At 42.8% G+C, this 22,235-nt stretch overlaps 1 protein-coding gene across 2 annotated transcripts; it reads right to left on the bottom strand.

The window, feature by feature from the left end:
* Positions 1–216: 216 nt before the first annotated feature.
* Positions 217–7,478, bottom strand: TMEM219 (transmembrane protein 219; the record flags this gene model as incomplete). Of its 2 annotated transcripts, none has more annotated exons than XM_084250897.1 (4): positions 217–362; positions 1,701–1,930; positions 7,023–7,212; positions 7,299–7,478. In XM_084250897.1, the coding sequence occupies 4 exons, from the start codon at positions 7,461–7,463 to the stop codon at positions 225–227; spliced, it is 723 nt and encodes a 240-aa protein (XP_084107023.1). In that variant the 3' UTR covers positions 217–224. The 2 variants fall into 2 exon arrangements, with proteins under 2 accessions (XP_084107023.1, XP_084107024.1); XM_084250898.1 differs by having other exon boundaries at positions 217–359; positions 7,299–7,463.
* Positions 7,479–22,235: the final 14,757 nt, after the last annotated feature.

Genomic DNA, 22,235 nt, shown 5'->3' with positions numbered 1-22,235 from the left:
GGATAACTCTTAAAATCAAAATGTTAACTGAAATAAGTCAGCCACAAAATAATACGTATGAGTCCAATCTTTTTAAAATATTCCACCTATACAAAAAGTAAAATCAAGCCACACTGTTTAGAAATGACTCTACCTCAGTTACAATTGCCACCCCAGCCCCTACTCCCACAGTGCTGGGGCAAAAAACCTTACCTGAGAACAATATGGAAACTCAGCAAGTGCCCTCAGAGTCGGGTTCTAGACCAATGGGATTCTCGGCGTGGGTGGAAGCACACAGCAGTGAGACAGCAGAGAAGGCCACAAAAGAGAAGCAGGAAGGAGCCCAAGACCAGCAGCCTGGAGCCACACAGAGCCAGCTCCTCCTAGGGACGGGTACAGGGAAGGAGTAGAAATGATGTAGGGAGGGATAAGAGAGAATCTTCTCTTGGGAAGACACATTCCCCATAGCCCAAGGACTATAGAGAGGAACCTCTATGAGGGAGAAGGTTCTCCTTCATGGACCAACCGAAAGAAAGAGGTTATTTCCATACAAGTTAACATTTGTCTCAATGTCTCCAGTGCTTTCTTGTCCAGTCATTGCATTGTATCCCCATTGAGAGGGAAAGTCCCCATTATCTAAGCAGGGCCAGGTCTGGAAACCAGGATCTTCTCTGAGTCCAAGTTCCCAGGTCATGCTCCTCACTAAGGTCTTTTTAAATGTGAAGCAAGAATCTGCAGCAGCCTCCTGTCTCCCTCTTCCATTTAGCCAGTCTCCTCCACCCAGTACCAGTGCCCACATGGCCTTCAGTGTCAAGTTGCAGCATCTTAACATGTCATCCTGGTGCCTTGTGATTGGGCCCATGCAGCTCTCTGACCTCTTCACCTAGGTGACTCCTAAGCCCTCATCATGGAACACACTGGAAGGTTGAACACTTCAATCTCTAAGCCATCTCTCCTCTCTGAATCCCCTCTGCTGCATTTTGCCCATTTCTTTCTCATCCACCAGGGACCATACTGACAGGACAGACTAAGCCTGGGTAGGCTGCAGTGCTGCCTCTGCCACTTAACCAGTTGTGTGGCCTTGGGCAATTCACTCCCTCTCTTTAAGTCTGTTTCCTCATCTGTAAAATGGGATAATAGCTACATCAAAAAGACTATTTTAAGATCAAATGAGATAATGAACCTGAAAGCACTTTGTACTATATAAACGACTGTACACAATTCCCTTTCTTAAATGCCACCTTCTCTGTGAAGCACTCTCCATAAATGTTCAAGTTAGGGTTAATTGCTCCTTATTTTGTATTTGTTTAACACTCTGCTCACATCTCTATGATAGCAATTAGCTCATTCTGGCTCTTATTACAGCTTCTCAATTCCTGTGAGGTAGAGATCATGTTTTATTGTATTTAAAGACAACAATTAATAGTAATAGCTGTCATTTATCAAATCTCCATTATGTACCAAGCATTGTACTGGGCACTTTACATGCGTTCTCATTTACTCTTGTTTGTTGAATTAGGAGATCGTATCATGTTTTCCAATTTACAGATGAGGAAATTGAGATTCAGAGAAGCTCAGATGCTTGCTCAAGGTCATAGAGCATCCCAGGCAGGATTATAAAGCCTGTGCTTTTTCTACTAGGTGAAATTGCTTCTAGAAGCCCTCAAGACCCAGCATTCAGGATGGTAGTCTATGAAAACATGATGACATGAAGCTTTTACCGAGGTGAGAAGCTTGGTGAGCACAAGGCCTTCGTGGCTCCAGACCGGGACACACTCTGTAGTCATCCTAGGGCTCAAGGTGGCATTTCCTGCTCCCTCCTCTGAACAGGAAATGGGTGGCTGGCTGGAGGGCAGGATTCCTGGAGCAGCACTAAAATATAGGCAGGTTCCTGGAGTCCTTTCTGAGGTCACTCTGGCTGTAATGAGGACCACCTCTTTAGCATAAGACCCTATGAGAGGGAGAAGAGATGGAAGAAAATAAAGTGGGTGGGAGGTGGGAGTCATCATTTCAAACTTCAGTTCATTCCTAAGGCTTCCTACAGTGCCAAGTGTTTTGTCATTGATTTTACTCAATAAAATGCTCTATATAACATCATTTTCATTGAGAAACAAAATAGCTATGAATTAATATAAACAAAGTTAAATTGGCTTACAATCAATAAAACAATCATACCAATACTCAAAAGGTTGCAGTAAAACTAAGGTAGGTACACATTGCTGATGTCAGTTTCTATGAACTAGATCATCCTTTTTAAGATAACAGTTTTCACTAGATACCAAGATCAATTTAAAAGTTCACACTTCATTTCAAATTACTGGGAAATAGAGAGCATATTCAGTCAGTGGCTGTGCGACAATTTCCATTCAGGGAAAAAAAGTCAGACTCCTATCCCAACTATAAAATAAAATCGCGATGTATTAAAGAACTACACAAACAAACTAAAATGACACAGAACAAAAAATCAGAGAAAATAAAGAATATTTTTCAATTTTAAAGTGGAGAATGCCTTCCTAAAAAAGACACGTAACCTAAAGGCTTATTTAAAGGACAAAAGCAATCATCTTAGCCTCAAAAGAATTAAAGGTTTCAGGACCTCCCTGGTGATGCAAGGGGTTAAGTATCAGCAGTATGAAGCTGTCGGTATGAAGCATGAGTTCGATCCCTGGCCAGGGATCTAACCCACATGGCGCAGCAGACCTCTCCTATCTCGCTTACTGCTCCCCTCAGCAATGTATTTCAGACAATCTGCCTGTTCTGTTCCCCACTCTGTCTCTGGTGAATCCTGGGTAGGCTGGCCCCCCGTCCTGGCCCACACCCCAGCTCTTGTGTGCATAAATAAATAAAATAAATCTTAAAAAAAATTAAAGACTTTTATACAATGAAGGGTAAGTTAAAAAAAAAGTCACAGATTGGTTGAAAATACCCATAATATAGTTAATAGTCAAAAAGGTTTTCGATCCACAATGTATTAAGATCTTCTAAAATCAAGAAGATAAATAAGAGAAACGAGCAAAGGATCAGAACAGAAAATTCACAGGAGACATGAGTATGGTCAATAAACCTATAAGAAGATGTTCCCCCTCACCTGCAATAAAGACAAAGTAAATTAAAACTATCAGGTAATTCCTTTGTCTATTAAATTGGTAAAAATTTAAAAGTCTGATAATAGCAAGAGTTTTGGAAGAGGTGGGAAAATAGGTATCTCAACTGGTGACAGTTTTTAGAAGACAATTTGACTGTATGTGTCAAATGGGAAATGAGAGGATGCCCACCAAACTGGAAGGGAAGGAGGATTTTTTACCTTTGTATGTATATTGAAAAAAATGTCCATACCCTTTGACTCAGTAATACCACTTGCAGAAATTAATTCTAAGGAAAGGATTCAAAAGAAAAATGCAAAGTATTTGCAGCTGTTCACTGTGATTTTATTAAATATACCAAAAAATAGGACACGATAGAGATGTTTACAACAGAAAGCACTAGTAAGTGATGTCTCATCACTTAATGGATTGATTTACATCCATTATATCCAAATAAAAATGTTCAGACCACACACTAATATGGAAAAACATAATGGTCTAAGTAAAAAAAGAGAATGACAGGGCCTCCCCGGTGGCGCAGCAGTTGAGCGCTGGGTTGCGAAACTGCCCGCGGCCTCTGCAGCGCCGGTTCGATCCCCGGCTGCTCCCCGGCCACCAGAGGAGGGTCCCACATGGCGCGCAGACCTCTCCTGCCGCCCGCTGCTCCCCTCAGCAGTGTACTTCGGTCCTTCTGCCTGCTCTGCTCCCCGCTCTGGCTCTGGTGAATTCTCTCACCCTCCCGCACTTCTGACTGTACCCAGTGCTTGTATAAACAAAACAAACAAACAAACCAGCAAACAAATAAATAAAGCATGCCTCTATTAAAAAAAAAAAAAAAAAAAAAGAGAATGACAAACCAAAATACACTTCATAATTACAATAGAGAAATATACACCTTAAATTTTGTGCGAAGTTTTCCCATTTCTTCTAGGTTCCCCATATTGAATCAACCACCAAGCACTGTCAATCCCACACTTCTAATGTCTCTCTCAAATCAGTCACCTCCTTTCACATCACTGTCTTAGCTCAGTTTTATCTCATCTCTTTATTACCCAACTCTTAAGAAGTCTTCCTGCCACTGGATACATTCCTTCCAGGCAGTCAGCTGACATAGTGTCATCTTTTGAAAAGAGCAACAACAAAAATCCTACTACTTTCCCGATGAAAATCTTTTGAGTTTGCCCAAGTCGTTGGCTTGGCACATAGGTTCTCCATGGGATTCTATCTGCTTCTTCAGAGGCATCTGTCACTCATTTGCCACTCCTTACCTTGCACCAGTGGACCCATGAATGCTGTCATGGTTCTCCTCTGCATTCCTTTGCATATGCTCCTCCTTCTGTCTCAGTTCAAGCACTCAGTTCAAGCACTCCTTCTGTCTCCTCCCCTCAACACTCAATTTAAGTACTGTATCCTTGGAAATTCCTGTCTTTATCAACTCTGTTCAACAGACTTCTGAGTAGGGCCACTCTAAACATGTTCTACTTAACATGCTGAAAAGCATTTACTTCTGTTCACATGTGCAGCTTTGCTAGATTGCAAGCATTTTTAGGCTACGACTGCCCATGTTTTGCAGATCTCTGTATTCCCCATGCTTGATACCTAGGAGGCTTTCAAAAATTACTGTTTAGATGATGCAATCATAAGTGATTTTATTTTGATGTTATTTCTCTGTAACCATTGTAAGAAGAATAGGGCGTCTTTGCAGAAGCAGAAATGGATGAGCTAATCCTAAATTTCATATGGAAATTCAAAAGTTCTAGAATAGCTAAAATATTTTTTAAAAAGAGGAACAAAGCTGGAGGATTCACATTTTCTGATTTCTGAACTTACTACAAGTTATAGTAATCAAAACAATGTGGTACTGGCGTAAGATTAGACATATAGATTAATGGACTAGAACTGACAGTTTGTAAATAAATCCATACATCTAATTGTCAATTGAACTTCAATAAGGATGTCAGAATTATTCAACGGGGAAAAAGCAAGTTTTTCAACAAAATGTGCTGAGGCAAATGAATAGCCACCTGCAAAAGAATAAAGTTGGACCTGATACACCATACAGAAAAACTAACTCAAAATGGATTATAGAACTAAACATAAGAGCTAAAACTATAAAATTCCTAGGGGCAAATAGAGGAAAAAATCTTACCAACATTGGTTTAGGAAAGTCTTCATAGATATGATACTAAAAGCACAAGTAACAGAAGAAAAAGCAGATAAAATGGACTTCACCCAAACTAAAAATTTTGTAATTCAAAGAACACCATCAACAAAGTGAAAAGACAGCCCAGAGAATAGGAGGAAATACTTGCAAATCATACATTAGATAAGAGAATTTTACTGAGAAAATATAAACAACCCTCACAACTCAATAATTAAAAGGCAAATTACCCAATTTTAAAAATGGGTAAAGACTCTGCATTTATATTTCTTCAAAGAAGATATACAATGGACAATAAGTACACACACACACACAAAATACTCACTAGCCATCAGAACCACAGTGAGATAGTACTTCACACTGACTACGATTGCTGTAATCAGAAAAACATCTAGCAAATGTTGGTGAGGATGTATAGAAACTGGAACTCTCACACTCTGCTAGTAGGAATATAAAATGATGCCCCCACTTTGGAAAAGAATATGGAAGTTCCTCAAAAGATTAAACATAGTTACCATATAGATTCAGCAATTCTACTCCTAGGTATATACACCAAGAGAAATGAAAATATGTGCAAAAACTTGTACGGAAGTGTTCATAGCAGTATCAATCATAATAGCCAACGGAAACAATCCAAATGTCAGTCCACTGATGACAAGATAAAGATAAATATTTACACAATGAATGCTATTCAGCAATAAAAATGACACATTGGTGTATGGATGAACTTGAAAACACTCTGCTAAGTAGAAAGGCCAGTCACAAAAAAAAAACATGTTGTATGAAACAGGCAAATCAACAGAGATGGAGAGTGGTTGTCTAGAACTGGGCGATTAGGTAGAAAAAGAGGAGTGACTGCTAATGGGTACAGGATTTCTTTTTGGGGTCATGAAAATGTTTTAAAATTGATTATAGTGATGGTTATACACTTTTGTGAATATACAAAAGTCCATTAATAATCACAATAATGTGTTAATTTCACATCTTAAATGGGTGATTTTATGGTATGTGAATCATGGATCAATAACAATAGGAAAAATGGTCTCAAGTCTGTATATATCAGACACATTCCTTTATTCTCATTCTCATAACACATACATGTACACCTGGACATACAGGACCTACCCCACCACCACCACCACACACACAAACAAATACAATTTACAGGAGAATCTTAAGAATGGTAGTGTTAGAATGGAACTCAGAAGTCAAGAGAATCGTACATTTCTCTCCTCCTACTTCATCTCTCCATTTTTTAGGTAAGGAATCTGAGGCCAAATTCTCATGCAGGAATTAATGACACCCACTAACTCGCTCTCTCACTTGTCATTTTCCCAGAAGACTCTAAGCAATTTAAGAATGGGTGATGTCTAATTTTTTCAGTACCCTTTTATGACACATAGAGCTGTGCGAAGCACATAGCAAGCACTCATGACACTAATTTAACTGAACAAAACATGTTTCTCTGACATCCCTGAGGGGAAAAAAAAAAGATGCCTCAAAGAGGAAAAGACTGTAGGGATGATTAGGGATGAGAAAGAACATTAGGCTCTTTCTAGACCATCTCATCATAATTCCAATGGCAGAATCAAAGAATCTCAGAGCTGGAAGAGGAAAGAGAAAACATTTATAGAGAACCCACAATGTGGGCAATATCTTCACCAAGTGAATCTAGTCCGTATCACAGCGAAAGTAACTAAGACCCAGAGATGTGCCCAAGTCACCAAGTTGGTGAGGTCAGAGGTCGGGCCCAGCTCTGAGTGTTCTGATGCCCAACCAACAGTCTTCCCTAATCTCACCTTTTAATCCCATCTGACTACCCAGGACTGTGGCTTGAAATGTCCGGGTCTTGTTTCTGTATGGACTGTCTCCAAAGTTCAAGGTGGTCAGTAAGCCCACGACGTGAGACCCATGCCACTTCCCTGTGACAGTCTCATTTAAGGGGCACAGGGTCAACTGGCCAAAAGATCTCAAGAAGGAGATCCAGTCCTGTGTGCAAAAGGAAGGTGGGAGAAAGGTGAGAGATTAGCAGCAAGAGCAGCCCAAATGGGAAGAATAAGCAGGAGGGTACTTACCTGAGGAACGTCAGGGCTGCGCAGACCAGTCCTGTGGGTAAGGAGGAAGCTGCCAAGGCCCAGGCCAGAAAGGCCAAGAAGGAGCAGGATCAAAGTGGCACACACCAGAGGTGGGTGATGGGCCAGACAGAGATGCAGGTTGTGCCCAGCCTGGCAGCTGCCCATGGGGAGCAGAGGGGTCTGGGCCTCCAGAGAGAGCCTGCTGAAGAACAGGAAGGGAGAAGTGAACAAGAGCCAGTCAGAAGGCACTTACCCATTTTATTCAAAGGGAAGCTAAAGCACCCAGAAGACAGGGACTTGCCCAAGGCCACATAGCTGGTTAATGGCACAACCAGGACAAGAAGACTTGCATGCAGGACGCCAAGTGTTCATTTCTCTGCACCCCTCAATAAATGTTTGCTGCATTTCATTTCTGAAGTAATCAAAGAGGAAGCAGAGCAGAAAATACTGTGCTGGAAAAAAGGAACCCAAAAAAAGGAGAATTCATGGGGCAAAGAAATTCAGGAAGCAGTTTCTGGGGCTAGTTTTTGGCTGAAGAACAGTTCCGACCAAGAACAGTTCTTTCAAAAGGAAGAATTTCCCTTTGTAGCTAAACTGTTCACTCTGTATCCCCCTCTGCCATTCAAAGGTTATGTGAGGGCCTCCCGGGTGGCGCAGCGGTTGAGCGCTGGGTTGCGAAGCTGCCCGCAGCCTCTGAGGCGCCGGTTCGATCCCCGGCTGCTCCCCGGCCACCGGAGGAGGGTCCCACATGGTGCGCAGACCTCTCCTGCCGCCCGCTGCTCCCCTCAGCAGTGTACTTCGGTCCTACCTGCTCTGCTCCCCGCTCTGGCTCTGGTGAATTCTCTCACCCTCCCGCGCTTCTGACTGTACCCAGTGCATGTATAAACAAAAACAAATGAATAAATAAAAAACACATGCCTCTTTATAAAAAAAAAAAAAAATTTATAAAAAAAACAAAGGTTATGTGAGAAAAATGATCTATTTGTTAGCTTAAGACTCTGTGAAATTGGGATTCTAAGAAAACCACTTAATTGAAGATAATCATGGACGCTAAAGCAGCTGGCACTGTATTTGACTAGGCAGGATTTCGACAAATGCCCACTTCCTTCCTATTTCTCTGTGTCATACGGACCCTCAGACCTAGGTACGGCAAGGCAAAAATACTGGGGAAAACTGAGGTTTGGGGACTTTGTTAAAGGAGTAGTAGGGCCCAGGTCTGAAACCCGTCTTCGGTTTCCAGGTGGAGTGCTCTTTCCAATGCGAGGAGCGACCCCTGATGAAAAGGAACATCTGGAAGGCGAGATAAACATTGGAGGTAGAGGGAGAAGAAAGGCTCCCTGGAAATGCAGGTGTCACAATGCTCACCCCTGCCCTGCTTCCCGTCCCGGCACATCTGGAAAGGGAGAAAAAGCAGGAAGGGGAAGGGCAGAGCCTGAGGGTCAGCGGCCGGTGCAGCATTTGGGCCTCCCCTCCCCCACAAAGCCCCTCCAGCAGGAACTCCACACCCGCATCCCTTCCCGGTCTGGCTGCGTCGGGTCCGCCCGCCGCTAGCTCTCACCGCTGGGGCCGGGCGGAGGCCGGCGCCCCCCGCGACGTCACGGGTGGGGCCGCGAAGGGGCGGAGTCCCTGCTCCCCCCACCCATCCTCACCCCCGCGGCGGGGACTCGCATGCGCAGTGCCCACCTGGGCGGCCGCCTCGCCGCCGCGAGCTGGGGGTGCGGGTACCAAGAGGCAATTCAATGAAGGGGGGCAGGGGGGAAGAAATAACTCCTCTGGAGGGGAGTAAAAGGGAGAGGGACAAAGAAACTAATGCCAGAGGAGTGGGAAGTGTACCATTTCCCTGTGGAGAGACTACGAGGGCATTTCAACGAGAATCTCGTCGCAGACATTTTTCTGTTTCATGTCCTCCCCCCCGCGCCAATGGTACAGCCCGGCCGCGCCTGGATTCCGGGTTTGGGCTTTGGGTCCGCCCTGGGGTGTGGCTCCAGGCATGGGTACTGGTGTCGTGGGTGGAAGGTTTGGGCCCGGTTAGCCTCCTCACTTTTAGCGGCTTCTTATCCTATGGGATCCTAGGCCGTCTCACTTTACTCTGTTCACGTTTTGGAGATGAGAACACCGAGGTCCATCTTATCTGCAACACACATGGAGCCAGGACTCCGGGTTCAAATCCTCACTCTGTTCCTTCTGGGGTCTGTGCTCTTCTGGGGTCTGTGTTTACTCCTCTACTAAAGAGGATCACCCTGTCTACCGCGCTGGTTGGATGGGAAGCTTTAGAGGCAAAGGGGGAAAGACACTGCCGAGTGTTCCCTGAGCACACAACCAGCGCTGGACAAATACGGGTACACGCAGGACAGAGTGTTCAATTCTAACGGGACTGCCTTAGCACAGACCATGTCATTCCTATAGCTCCCTTCCCCGACTCCCCCTCAAAAGGTGGTGGCAAAAAAACCCTCATATGTGGCTAAATGATATTCGTCTAGGGTTCCAGGACTATGAGGAGGGGGTAATTTCTTCAACAAATGGTGTTGGGAAAATAGAATAACCACAGCAAAAGAATGAAGCTTAAACCCCTTATACCATCTACACAGTTAATCCAAAATGCATCAAATAACTAAATGTAAAAGCTGAAACTATAAAATTCTTAGAATAAAAGATCGAGGGGAACTTCATGACATTTTCTTGGCTGTGACACCAAAGCACAGGCAACAAAAGAAAAAGAAGTTTATAAATTGGACTACATCAAAATTTTAAACTTCTGTGCATCAAAGGACACAATAGAATGAAAAGGCAACCTGTGGAAAGGGAGGAAATATTTGCAATCATGTATCTGTTAAGGAGTTAATATCTAGAATATACAAGGGATACAAAGGAACTCCTACAACTCAACAACAAAAATGCAACTCGATTAAAAATGGGCAAAGATTCAAAATGCGCAAAGAATGAAGGATCCTTCTCTGAAGAAGATACATGAATAACAACACATGAAAAGTTGCTCAATATCACTGATCTGTAGGGAAATGCGAGTCAAAACCACAATTAAACACTACCTTACACCTATTAGAATGGCTACTAATAAAAAAGGAGAAAAGAACAAGTGTTGCCAAAATTGTAGAGAAATTGGAACCCTTGTGCACCATGCATGGGAATGTAAGATGGTAGAGCCACTATGAAAAGCAAAGTAATAACTCTTTGGAAAAATAAAAATAGAATTATATCATTCAGCAATTCCACTGTTGAGTATATACCCACAAAAAATTGATACCAGGCTCTCAAAGATATTTATATACGGGGCCTCCCTGGTGGTGCAAGGGGTTGAGACACAGCACTAAGAAGATATCCACAGCGACTGCAGCAGGAGTTCGATCCCCAGCCAAGGAGGTGACCCACATGGAGTAGCAGACCTCTCCTGACTCGCCCACTGCTCCCCTCAGCAGTGTATTTCAGTCAATCTGCCTGTTCTGTTCCCCCCTCTGTCTCTGGTGAAGCCTCTCACTGCCCCTGCACCCCCACACCTCTGGCCTATACCCCACCCAGTTCTTGTATGCATAAATAAATAAATCTTTTAAAAAAAGATATGTAAATACACATGTTCATAACAGCATTATTCACAAGAGCTAAAAGGTGGAAACACCCCAAGTGTCCATCAATAAATGAATGGATAAACAAAACATGGCATATACATGCAGTGGAGTATTATTCAGCATTAAAAAGTAAGGACATTCTGACACATGCTATAACATAGATGAGGACATTGCTAAGTGAAATGAACAGGTCACAAAAAAGACAAATGGATGATTCCACTTATATGAGGTACCAAGAGTAGTCAGGTCCATAGACAGAGAGTAGAATGGTGGCTGCCAGGGCCTGGAAGAGCAGAATGGGAGATACTATGTAACAGATTCACAGTTTGAGTTTTGAAAGGTGGAAAATGTTCAAGAAATGGCTGGTAGTGATGGCTGCACAATAAGGTGAATGTACTCAGCACTCTGAATTGTACACTTGAAAATGGTTCAGATAGTCATTTTGTCACAGTTTGTGACAGTTAAAATAATAATGAAAAAACAACCTCAGAGGAGGGGGACATGATAGTAAAATCAGAGTATAGTGGGTGTTTTATGAGTATTGTTGATTGACTTAATAGAAGATATTTTCTTCTCAAAGGAAAAATAAGTGTGGATGAGAGGGAATTCTAGAATATAAGAATTAGAAGGTACTTAACTGAACAATACCCCCTTTTCTTTTCCAGACATTAAACTGACGTCTAGAGAGGTTAAGGGGCTTGCCCCAAATCTCCCAATTAGTTAAGCTTGAGCCAGAATTGGAGCCCAAGTGTCACAACACCAACTTAGTCACTTTCCTGCTAAGTCCTACTTCCTCAGTCCTGCCAAGAGTCTCTGAAAACCTACAAAGGTCTCTGCCCATTCTCACCATGTCCAGGCTGGTGAGAATATTATCAAGTAGGTACCCTCTCTCTCGTCTTGGCACCTCAGTTCCGGGAGTAGTGTGGTCTCATGTGTGCCAAGTCTTGTCATAGTGTGAGCTCATGGAATTCACTCAATACATATTGGCTGATCAATTTATTAATAATAGCTTCAGGGCCTCCCCTGAAAGATGGAAAATGTTGAGCGCAGCGGTTGAGTGCTGGGCTGTGAAGCTGCCACAACCTCTGCTGTGCCAGTTCTATCCCGGCCACCGGGTGATGGTCCCACAGAGTGCACAGACCTCTCCTGCCGCGCCCGCTGCTCCCCTCAGCAGTGTATTTCGGTCCTTCTGCCTGTTCTGTTCCCCGCTCTGGCTCTGGTGAATTCCCTCACCCTCCGCGCTTCTGACTGTACCCAATGCTTATATAAATAAATAAATAAATCTTTAAAAAAAATAGCTTCATACACTCCAATTTCCCTGAGAACTCAATTTTCAGTCTTATTTTAAGGTTGGGAACACATCTGCCCATGCCTGAACATTTGTGAAATTTATTTTTGTTTTTCTCTTTTTATTATTTTTTTCTTTTTTTATTTCCTCTTTTTTCATTTGTGAAATTTAGATTAAAACATGTAAGAAAACTTATTCAGCCAACAATTATTTGTCAATGACTACTATGATTCAGACACAAAATTGTAAAAACCTTTTAAATTCTTCTGCTTAATGAAAAATCTAATGTGTAGGGTAAGGTAAGGCTTAAAAGTGCCTGCATAGTAGTGGTACACAATAGGAAATTCAACAAATACATGTCCCCTGCCCCCATTATTCTTGTACTACAGAATAATTAGATATATTTAAACAGTAGTACTTGTAAATGACCACGAGTGATATTTACTTTTGCTGCCAAACCAAACCAATTCTAAGGACCAGTAAAGGTGAACTGGTTAGATCAAAGAACTGCCTCAAGACCTGAAAATCAAAGTAAATGGATTTGAACAAATGTGTTATATAGGAAAAAAATTGGGGGGAGGGGCGCTGGTAATGGAAAGTATACAAAATTGGCTGTGCGCTGTAATGCTCCAGCATTATAGCAACATTCTGACTTAATCCATTCATCAGGCCTTCAAGATGGATGTTACCATGGAAACCTGGTACCAGACAACTTAAATTTCACCAAGATCACATTGATAGTAGGTGGAAGAAGGTGGCTTAAGATTCAGTTCAAGTCTGATTACAGCCTATCATGTGGAGATCAGATTGAAAAGGGAATCCCACAGTGCCTTGAAAGGGAGGGGTTCCTTAGGCCACTCACTGGTGATAAATTCTCTCAGAGCTCAGGCCCACATAAAAACTTGTCTTAGGATGGGCTTCCCTGGTGGCTCAGAGGTTCAAGTCTCAGCATTGTCAAGCTATTGCCAGACACTGTGGCATGAGTTCAATCTCCAGCCAGGGCTCCACACATGGCTCAACAGCTCCTCTCCTGTCTCGCTGGCTGTTCCCCTCAGCAGTGTATTTCAGTAAGTCTACCTGCTCTGTTCTCCACTCTGTCTCTGGTGAATCCTTTCACTCACTCCTCCACTTCCTGCACCTCTATTTATGCATAAATAAATCTTTAAAAAAAAAACTTATCCCAGGGCTCTTAGATTTTTTTCCCACTTCTATATCAATGAATCTTAAAACTTTTTTGGATTACAGATCCCTTTAAGAATCTGATGAAAGCTTTTTAAATCAGTCATTCATTCATTCAATAAACATCGATGAGTTGGCAGACTTTAATCTGTAAACTGGGAATGCAATGGTGGAACAGGTATTCAGGATCCCTGGCCTCCTGGAACCACAATCTGTCTAGGGGTACACTCTCCCTAGGAAAAGGCACATTCTAAATGCTTACATGCATGTTCAATCAATGGAATCTTTGTCACCTTGGAGACCATCCCTGGATTAAAGCCCTAGATATTTAATAAGGGTCTTCTAACCTAATTGTTTTGTGTCTAGTTTGATATCAGAACTGCCTGGTAAAATTACTCCTTCTTTCCCTCTCTCCTGCTTGGTTTTATGATGTGTTATCTATTTATTCACTCAACTAATTCACTCATCCAACAAACATTTTAACAATGGCTAAGTGCCAGGTACTTGGTTAGGCTGAGGGATACCATATTTCCTGCCAATGAGAAGCCTTAGTGAAAAGACAGGTACACAAAAAATTATGATAAAATATCAAATATAATAACAGAGATAACAACAATATAGAATATCAACAACTACCTTCTAGTGAAGGTAAAGCAATTAATGACCTTTAAGGGCCTCCCCGGTGGCGCAGCGGTTGAGTGCTGGGTTGCAAAGCTGCCCGCAGCCTCTGCAGCGCTGGTTCGATCCCCGGTTGCTCCCAGCCACCGGAGGAGGGTCCCGCAGGGTGCGCAGACCTCTCCTGCTGCCCGCTGCTCCCCTCAGCAGTGTACTTCGGTCCTTCTGCCTGCTCTGCTCCCCGCTCTGGCTCTGGTGAATTCTCTCACCCTCCCACGCTTCTGACTGTACCCAGTGCTCGTATAAATAAATAAATCTTAAAAAAAAGCAATTAATTACCTTTAAATGTTATCTTTTTCAATCCTATCAATAAGAAAACAAAAGGTATTATCTCTACTTTATAGATGAGAAAACCAAGGCTTCGCAATATTAGGAACTTGTCCATGGTCTCCAGGTAGTCAACAGCAACATGCAATACACACACATGGAATCATAAAAATGTTGAAAAAATAGATACTTTTTATAAACCTAGAATAAGAGATACTTTCTAAAATAAGATGTATGAATACAGAAAACATAATGAAAAAATGGACCAACTAAATTAGCTTTTAATTTAAAATTTTAAACTTATGATAAAAGGGCCTCCCTGGTGGCACAAGGGGTTAAGCACCACACTATGAAGCAATCTGCAGCCTCTGCAGCATGAGTTCGATCCCCGGCCGGCCAGGGAGCAACCCACATGGCGCAGCAGACCTCTCCTGACTCGCCCGCTGCTCCCCTCAGCAGTGTATTTTGTCAGTCTGCCTGTTCTGTTCCCCACTCTGACTCTGGTGAATCCTCTCCCCCCTGCATCTCTGGCCTGTACCCCAGCTCTTGTATGCATAAATAAATAGATCTTAAAAAAAAACTTATGATAAAAGACCCCATACAGGGACATCCCTGGTGACACAAGGGGTTAAGACAGCAGCACTATGAAGGTATCTGCAGTCACTGCAGCACCAGTTTGATCCCCGGCCAGGGAGGTGACCCACATGGCACAGCAGACCTCTCCTGCCTCGCCCAATGCTCCTCTTAGCAGTGTATTTCAATACATCTGCCTGTTCTGCTCCCCATTCTTATCTCTGGTGGATCCTCTCATCCTCGGCATCTCTGGCCTGCACCCCAGCTCCTGTATGCATAAATACATAAATCTTTATTTAAAAAAACCCCATACAAGTGCAAGTAGAAGAAAATACACCAACATATATTAACAGCCATGTGGTTAGTAACAGCTAATAATGCCCACCCCCCAGGTACAGGCCAGGTACCTCTGGCCTGTATCCCAGTTCTTGTATGCATAAATAAATAAATCTTTAAAAATATATATAAAATGTTTCTATCACTCTAGAAACTTCTCCATTCTCCTTTCCAAAGGCAATCACCAAATATCTATTTTTTTCTTTAAAATATCAAAATTCTCATACTTGATTAAAAGTTTCTTTCTTTATTTTTTTTAAATAATAAATTTTATTTTTATATTCCCCATACAATTGCAGCCCCCCATTCTGACCCCAATCCCTCCCCTCCCGCCCCTCACCCCTCAAAAAGTGTCTCTGGTTCATAGTTTTTTGTTGATTTTGATTTTCACTTTCTTATAGTTATTCATTTTCCTGGTCCCTTATTTAAGTTTTCTAGATTCCTGCTATGAGTGAGACCATCCGGTATTTTTCTTTTTCTTTTTGGCTTATTTCGCTGAGCATGATCCCTTCCAGCGCCATCCATGTTGCTGCAAATTGCATGTGTTTATCTTTTTTGAATGCTGAGTAATATTCCATGGTATATATGTACCACATCTTCTTGATCCAGTCATCTATTTTTGGGCATTTGGGCTGTTTCCAAAGCTTAGCTATTGTAAACAGTGCTGCTATAAACATAGGGGTGCAGGTGTTCTTTGGAATGGATGTTTCTGTGTCCTTTGGGTAAATACCTAGGAGTGGAATTGCTGGATCATATGGAAGCTCTATGTTTAGTAGGTCCAGAAATCTCCACACAGCTCTCCATAGTGGTTGGACCAGTTTGCACTCCCACCAGAAAAGTTTCTTTAAAGGAGGATTTGTCTGGGGCCTCCCCGGTGGCGCAGCGGTTGAGCGCTGGGTTGCGAAGCTGCGCGCGGCCTCTGCGGCGCCGGTTCGATCCCCGGCTGCTCCCTGGCCACCGGAGGAGGGTCCCACATGGCGTGCAGACCTCTCCTGCCGCCCGCTGCTCCCCTCAGCAGTGTACTTCGGTCCTTCTGCCTGCTCTGCTCCCCGCTCTGGCTCTGGTGAATTCTCTCACCCTCCCTCCCGCACTTCTGACTGTACCCAGTGCATGTATAAACAAAACAAGCAAACAGACCAGCAAACAAATAAATAAAGCATGCCTCTAAAAAAAAAAAAAAGGAGGATTTGTCTGATTCTTTTTTTCCTTAGTTTTTTTATAGTGGTAAACAAATATATATGTATATATATCTTTACCATTTTAACGGCTCTAAAGTCTACGATTCAGTAGTATTAGTTACTAGTAAACACTGATGTACAAAAATCACTATTTATTTCCAAAACTTTTTCATCACCCCATACAGAAATTGTGTAACTATTCAGCAATAGCTACCATTTCACTCTTGACCCAGACCCTAGTAACAACTTATCTGCTTTTTATTTTTTTTTTTTATTTTTTTAAAGAATTAGAAATATTTTTTTAAAGATTTATTTATTTATTTATACAAGCTCTGGGTACAGTCAGAAGCGCGGGAGGGTGAGAGAATTCACCAGAGCCAGAGCGGGGAGCAGAGCAGGCAGAAGGACCGAAGTACACTGCTGAGGGGAGCAGCGGGCGGCAGGAGAGGTCTGTGCGCCATGTGGGACCCTCCTCTGGTGGCCGGGGAGCAGCCGGGGATCGAACCGGTGCTACAGAGGCTGCGGGCAGCTTCGCAAGCCAGCGCTCAACCGCTGCACCACCAGGGAGGCCCTTATCTGCTTTTTATTAATTTACCACATTCCACATAAGTGGGACCATACAACTCTTGTCCTTTTGTGTCTGGCTTATAAACTTAGCATAACGTCCTCGGGGTTCATCCATGCTGTAGCACGTATTGAGTAATAATATTCCATTGTGCGTATGCATGGTACATTTTGTTTATTTGTTCACTGGTCGGTAGACATTTTGTTTTCCATTTTTTGGCTCCAGTGAATAATATTGCTATGAACACTGGTGTATGGTAACTGAGTTTTTATTTCAATTTTTTATTGTCTAGGAGTGGAATTGCTTGGCCAAAAAATTATGTCATGTTTAATTTTTTTTAAGATTTATTTATTTATGCATACAAGAACTGGGGTACAGGCCAGAGGTGTGGGGGGTGAGACGATTCACCAGAGACAGTGAGGAACAGAAGAGGCAGGTTGACTGAAATACACTGCTGAAGGGAGCAGTGGGCAAGTCAGGAGAGGTCTGCTGTGCCATGTGAGTAGCTCCCTGGCCAGGGATCAAACTTGTGCTGCAGTGGCTGCAGATAGCTTCATAGGGTGAAGTCTTAATCATAGGGTAAAGTCTTAAAATAGTCTTAACCCCTTGCACCACCAAGGAGGCCTTTATGTTTAACTTTTTCAGAAACTGCCAAACAGCAGCTGCACCATTTTACATTTCTGGTAGCAATGTACAAGGTTTCCAATTTCTCCACACCCTCACTGACACTGATTTTTTTTTTATAATAATGCATGGGAAATGCTATCACATGTGGGCTCTGTTTGCATTTGCTTAAGGACTAATGGTGTTGCATATTCTCATGTTCTTGTCATTTATAGATCTTCTTGGGGAAAATGTCAGTTCCTTTGCCCAGTTTTGAATTGGGTTGTGTGTGAATGACAACCTTTCCCTTTGTTAGACTACCTTTGTACCTTGTACCATTGTTACATTTCGCAGATGATACTGTATTTGCATAGCTAGATTATGAGATCAAAGTCTTATTGATGTCTATGTTCTTCTGCTCAGTTCAGGATCTAGCAATAATATACGTGGTATTATTTTGGTGAATAAACAAATAAAGTCACACCAAAATCACAATCTGGAAATACTCTGTTGGTAAGGTTGTGGGAAAACAGAATCACTTACAATGTTGACGTGAGTGTAAAGTGATTTAAGCTCACTGAAGGACAGTGAAAAATATCAAGTTGAAATTCTACTTTTAGGAATTTATCTGACAAACTTTCTCATTCCATCTATTCCAAGAAGTATTACAAAGACATTCATTGTAGCATTGTCTATAATATCAAGACAAGAAGCAACCTACTTGTCCCATCAGTAGGGTCTTAAAAAATTATAGTACATTCATAATAGAAAGCTGAAATGTACAAGTGTGACATAAACTCCAAGACACATCAAGCGGGAACAGTATAAAGTGGAAGAACATGCAGTATGCTAACACCTGTGTTTCACAAAAGGGAGGAGATTAGATATACATGCATATATATGCACAGGATATTTTCAAAAAATAAATAAGAAACTCAGAACAGGGGCTGCTTCTGAAGAGGAGAACTGGAGTATTATTAGAGGTCAAGGAAGGGGAAAACTTATTTTACCATGTGTACTCCCTTACATGTTGATTTTTTTCATGTATATTATCTTTTAAATAACAATTAAAATTTAAATAATAAGAGAAGCTCCAAAGGTGCATATTGGGCAGGCATGGAGAAGAGCCTTAGATGATTGATTGATTGACTGATCGATAGACAAATGTCAGATCATTTTTGGGAGACTTGGTCATCAATCAATATCAACTTTCTCTCTTCCATCTTTTATTTTATTTTTTAAAGATTTATTTATTTATCTATTTATTTTTTTAAAGATTTATTTATTTATGCATACAAGAGCTGGGGTACAGGCCAGAGGTGTGTGTGTGTGGGGTGAGAGCATTCACCAGAGACAGAGTGGGGAACAGAACAGGCAGACTGACCAAAGTACACTGCTGAGGTGAGCAGTGGGTGAGGCAGGAGAGGTCTGCTGCACCATGTGGGTAGCTCCCTGGCGGGGGATTGAACTCGCGCTGCAGAGGCTGCAGACAGCTTCATAGGTTGTGTCTTAACCCCTTGCGCCACCAGGGAGGCCCTTATTTTATTTTTTGCCATCTCTTTCCAAATGACTAGCTTGAGCATAGAAGCATGGCAAATCTCAGGAATATGTTCTTACGAGAAAGGTTACAAGACTGGGACTGGAGATCTGGACTGGAAACTGATCTTGCCATAGAGTCATTCCTTAACAGACATGGCCATGGCCCACTGGACTGTATCCATAATATCTCAATACAGGCTTGTAAAAAGCATTCAGACATCCCTGTAGTAGCTATATCAGAATGGAGTTTCTGGGTAATCAGTTTCCTCTATAGTGAGGCTCAGGCTGATATTATGTGAATGGGAAGATTGCCTTGATTCCAAAGGCCAGCACTGGCTAGGGGAATCTGGAATGCCAAAGGGTCAGGACTAGTATTAATCCTAGGAAACTTTTGTCATACAGGGAAACTGAAGCAGAAACCTTGACCCATGAAACAGAGGAAAGGGAAAGGCAGGGTATGGTAGGCATGAGGGTCCCCAGGGCTCACCTCAGGCCATCAAAGAAAGGTAAAGATCCCTGTCTTTTGGAGAACAATGTGAAGGACATATTATGTGAGAAATGGCAGGGATGCAGGAAAGGAAGTGAGTTAGGGGGATACAAACTCTATCACGTAGCCTAAAATTTTACATGTCCCTTCTCACCTTCATAGGCTAAAGCAGCTGCCATAGAATTGGGTCCCTTGCTCCTATCACTCCAGGGCTGCAAAAGCTCTTAAAATATTCTAGCCAACACCCTGGTGATTCTAGAATCCTTCTTTACTTAAGCTCATGTCATATACTGGTACAACTAGGAACGCCCTCAAGGCAATGAGACTGGTAAACAGGCCCTTCTCTTCCTTTCTCCTGAGGAGAAGCAGACCTCAGATAATTTTCCTTGCAGCATTTCTCTGTCTGGCCCAAGTCCCAACTCCCAGTAAGAAGCCCATACCTGAGACAGTTCCACTTTCTCCTCCTCCAGAGCCAGCTTAATGTCAGGAAGCGGCACAATGCTGAGAAGCCCAGAATGTCCCCCAGATTGCTCTGTAGTCAGGCCAGCTTCATTAAAATGAACTTTGTTCCCTAGGGATTTGTTCATGGAGGTGTTATTGTGTACTTGATCACAGTTCCTATGGTGACAGTCTCACAGTGAGAAGAGAACGGGTATACATTGGCATCTTCCTGTAAAATAGGGATTCGACCTCATTTATAGTTAAATGTGCAGCAGGCGACCTTGCAAATGGCACAGCATGAGAAGAGCTTGTTGTTCTGAATGACTTAAGTAGAAAAGAACATTAATTAAAAAAATACATGTGACAATATGTGTTCTATCCCTGGTTCAGCTTCAGTTCTAAATAGCTGTTAACCATTCACAGCAGTATTAACCGTCACATCCAGAAGGGAGATATACGCGACTAAAAGGATGAAAACTAGCAGCCCTCGAGCCAAATCAAATCCGCAGATAAGATTTCAGAATGTTTAATACTGGGTTTTTTTTTTTTTAAAGATTGATTTATTTATGCATACAAGAACCGGGTTATAGGCCAGATGTGCGGGGGGGTGAGAGAATTCACCAGAGATAGACTGGGAAACAGAACAGGCAAATTGACTGAAATATGCTGCTGAGGGGAGCAGCGGGCGAGCCAGGAGAGGTCTGCTGCGCCATGTGGGTTGCTCCCTGGCCGGGGATCAAACTCGTGCCTCAGTGGCTGTGGACAGCTTCATAGGTTGCATCTTAACCTCTTGCGCCACCAGGCAGGCCCTAATACCTGTTTTGAGTCAACTTTTTAAAATCAGAATCTTTCAGTAAAAAAAAAAATTCAATTTCCAATACCAACACCCTCCCACCAAAGGTGCTCAAGAGCACACACGTAAGACAACAAAGTTGGGTTCACGGACTCATTCATTGCCCTGAAGAAGACCATACAGTATAGGAAACTGTGGATCATTGCAGTAAGACGATGTTAGGAAATGACTTATTGTAGGACTTGAGCTGATGTTAGGTTTCTGGGGAGTATTCAAGGTATGGATGCTGTGAGGAAGTGGGGGTAGTTCTATGAAACTAAAGTCCTCAGGTGTCACTCATTAATCTTGAAGTTATATCTTAAACTTTTTTTTTTTATAGAGGCATGTTTTTATTTATTTATTTATTTGTTTGTTTGTTTGTTTTTGTTTTGTTTATACATGCACTGGGTACAGTCAGAAGCGCGGGAGGGTGAGAGAATTCACCAGAGCCAGAGCGGGGAGCAGAGCAGGCAGAAGGACTGAAGTACACTGCTGAGGGGAGCAGTGGGCGGCAGGAGAGGTCTGCGCGCCATGTGGGACCCTCCATCGGTGGCCGGGGAGCAGCCGGGGATCGAACTGGCGCCGCAGAGGCCGCGGGCAGCTTCGAAACCCAGCACTCAACCACTATACCACTGGGGAGGCCCTATAGCTTAAACTTTTTAATCTAAAAAGTGGGAAGAGGGCCTCCCCTGGTGGCACAGGCGGTTGAGCGCAACGGTGTGAAGCTGCAGTCTCTGCAGCGTCTGTTTAATCCCTGCCGGCAGGCGCAGGTGCAGGCGAGGGTCCCACATGGCGTGGCAGATCTCTCCTGTCATGCCCGCCACTCCCCTCAGCAGTGTATTTCATCAATCTGCCTGTTCTGTTCCCCACTATGTCTTTGGTGAATCCTCTTACCCTCCCGCGCATCTGGCCTGTACCCCGGTTCTTGTATAAATAAATAAATAGCTCTTTAAATAAAATAAAAATAAAATAAAATAAAATAAAATAAAATAAAATAAAATAAAATAAAATAAAATAAAAGATAGGAAGAAAGGAGCAAGATTGGGCCTCCCTGGTGGCCAAAGAGGTTAAGACACAACTTATGAAGTTGTCTGCAGCCTCTGGGGACAGTTTGATCCCCAGCTGGCCAGGGAGAAACCCACATGGTGCAGTAGACCGCTCCTGTCTCGCCCACTGCTCCCCTCAGCAGTGTACTTCGGTCAATCTGCCTCTTCTGTTCCCCACTCTGTCTCTGGTGAATTCTCTCACCCACCACCCCACACCTCTGGCCCATACCCCAGCTCTTGTATGCATAAATAAATAAATCTTAAAAAAAAAAAAGAAGAAGAAAGGAGCAAGGCCAAAGCTATAATAGATGAAACAGAAGTCCTTTAGCTTAGCCAACACGAGGATA

The sequence above is a fragment of the Talpa europaea genome, assembly GCF_964194135.1.
Source record: "Talpa europaea genome assembly, chromosome: 12".
NCBI lineage: Eukaryota > Metazoa > Chordata > Mammalia > Eulipotyphla > Talpidae > Talpa > Talpa europaea.
This window is presented reverse-complemented; position numbering and strand designations above follow the sequence as displayed.